The following is a 2,573-nucleotide window of genomic DNA, read 5'->3' as shown; positions in this document are numbered from 1 at the left end:
AGGAGTTCATATGTGTTTCAACAATACTAGAGTCTGTAATAAAAGTATAATATTGTCAACGGGTAGCCTGGATGCTACTTGCCGGAATGTTTTGCTATTGTCCGTGGTACTTCCTGTAGTGTTGCTATAGGAGTCTTGATGTAGACTTGATATGCATCACTTTGCCATCGTCCTAGGCATTTAATTAGCCAGTCTGGGATCCCTGCAGCAGCAGCGGTGGTAGCAGCCCCACTCCGAAAGCTGTGACTGGTGTATTGACTGGTATTGTAGAAACCTGCTCGTGCGAGGAGACGTTGCAGTTCAAGTGTAATCCTTTGTCTTGTTAAAAATGACCCATTCGTGAATTGAAAGGCTGGAGATTGTGCTGGGTGCAAAGCAACGGAGGTGTAACGTAGGTAAGCTCGCACGGCACAGATGATCCTGAGGCTGCGACGATGATATTTTGCCCACGTCGGAATGGGTTAGTCTTCGACGATTTTATGGTGATGTTGAGACTGTTGAGTGATTGGTCGAAGTGGATATCGGAACAAACCATTGTTGTAGCTTCATTGAAGTTGGTCGGTGATTGAGCAGTGAATTCACTCACACGGAGAAAACCAAAGAATGCAATTGTAAACGCAGACCACATCATGAGTTGATCAACTGGTAGGAGTGACTGCGAATGGCGGAGAGCATTTTTTAATGTTCGTAGAATGCTAATGGTGACGGGGAGACGATTACGAACTGGTGCGCTGTGTTGTCGTTTTATTCCTTGGAGTGTCCGGTGTAAATTAGTCCAGTTGGACAAGTCTTTGTGATCTGTCTCGATGAGTAATTCCATTGTGGCTGTGAGATATAATTTGATGGTGTTGTATGACAGACCAGAGGATGCCAGGTATGTGACGAAGAGCGTTGTGGAGTACTGTGTAACAGGTAAGCTGGGAATTCCATGAGAGTAACAAAAGTTTGTATAACGAGTCTGTCCTGTAGCATATGCCCGACGAGTTGACTCAGCAAGGGAATGGTATGCATAGTGCCTGGCCAGTTGTTCAAGGTTTCCTACAGCACAAGCTTGTGGATGTAGTTGGTGTACTCTTGGATGCTGACTAGTTGTTTCGCTGCTTCTGGTGCGATCTGACGAAACCTTTGGATCTGTATGCGAGACAAAGCATCAGCAACATTGTTATTAGTACCTCTGATATGGGTGACCATGACATGGAAATTTGATTTTGCGGCCTTGAAGAAGATTGCCCGTACTAAAGCCATGATGTATGGACAACGTGTGGATCCCTTACTCCAGATGTGTACCACACTCTCATTATCGCAATGGAACATGACACGTTTACCAAACCATGAATTCCCCCAAATTAAGCAGGCTAGCAAAATAGGGAGCAACTCTTTCTATGCAATGGAGAGTTCAGGACTATTGGTTGGTAGTTTTTTTTCCCAGGGTGAGGAAAACCATTCGCCATTGAAGTAACCACCACAACCAAGTGTCGATGATGCATCAGTGTAGAGATCCATTCCAGGTGCGGCAGTCCAAGACGATTGCAGAAAGTTAGCTGTTCCATTCCATGTTGGCAGGAAATCTCTCCACTGTAGATCTAGGTGGAAAGCTGCTGACAACTTCATCTTGTGATGGAGTGAGGCAGCTGTAGATGCCAGGTCAATCATACGTCTCAAGAAGATTCGCCCAGCTGGTACACATTTACATGCAAAACTGAGTGTGCCGATTAAGGACAATAGTTCACGTTTGGTGCATATTGTTATGGAAGCCCATTTCTGCGTGATATGGTTTATATCACACAGTTTGTCAGTTGGCAATTGCATAACCATGTTCACCGTGTCCAATTCTGATGCCTAAGAATGTTAGTACAGTTGTAGGACCCTCTAGCTTGTCTGGTGCGATAGGGACACCAAGGTCTTTACATACTGATAACATTGAGTCAAGACTGTCCGCACATGTTTGAGAGTTAGGTGGCCCTGCGATGAGGTAATCATCCAAATAATGAAGAATATTGTTATTTTTGGAAGAATTGCACACAATCCAGTTAATGGCTTCAGCAATTTGATTAAATAAAAAAGGTGCTGAACGAAGCCCAAAAGGTAGTACACGGTCAAAAAAATAAAAACCATCCCATTTGTAACCCAGCAAGTGCCAGTCTTCACGTCGCACAGGGCAAAGTCGAAAAGCATGCTGAATGTCCACTTTAGCTAGTTGAGTATATTGTCCAAGTTGATTGATCATTTTCACAGCATCATCAACAGTTGCATAATGAAGTGAGAATTCTTCTTTGTTAATATTGCCATTAACACTATCTGATATTGGCTGTGATAGATCCATTATAATACGATGCCCTCCATTCTTTTTTTGGTCGTAAGCCCAAGGAGTTCACAACAAAATTTGGAAAGGGGGGTTTCTTGAATGGACCTACGGCATGTCCTGCTTTGAGCTCTTTCAAAATTGCTGCAGTGATCGTTTGTGGAGATGAGTAGGCTGTTTTTGCATTCTTTGTTTCACGACTGTGTTCTGGACCTGTGAAGCCTAAGTCAGCACCTCTGGAAATGTCTAACAATATTGAAGCTACGAATTG

General features: G+C 43.7%; 1 protein-coding gene across 1 annotated transcript; it reads right to left on the bottom strand.

The window, feature by feature from the left end:
- Window positions 1-322: 322 nt before the first annotated feature.
- Window positions 323-1,245, bottom strand: LOC102807268 (uncharacterized). Its single transcript, XM_006817577.1, has 2 exons — window positions 1,173-1,245; window positions 323-1,131 (listed from the first exon to the last, which is right to left on the bottom strand). Exons 1-2 carry the CDS (start codon window positions 1,243-1,245, stop codon window positions 323-325), a joined length of 882 nt encoding a protein of 293 aa, XP_006817640.1.
- Window positions 1,246-2,573: the final 1,328 nt, after the last annotated feature.

Source organism: Saccoglossus kowalevskii, chromosome 9 (assembly GCF_978046115.1).
Source record: "Saccoglossus kowalevskii chromosome 9, keSacKowa6.1, whole genome shotgun sequence".
NCBI classification, from domain to species: Eukaryota; Metazoa; Hemichordata; class Enteropneusta; family Harrimaniidae; genus Saccoglossus; species Saccoglossus kowalevskii.
Note: the sequence above shows the minus strand (reverse complement) of the source record. Positions and strands in the feature narration are given on the sequence as shown.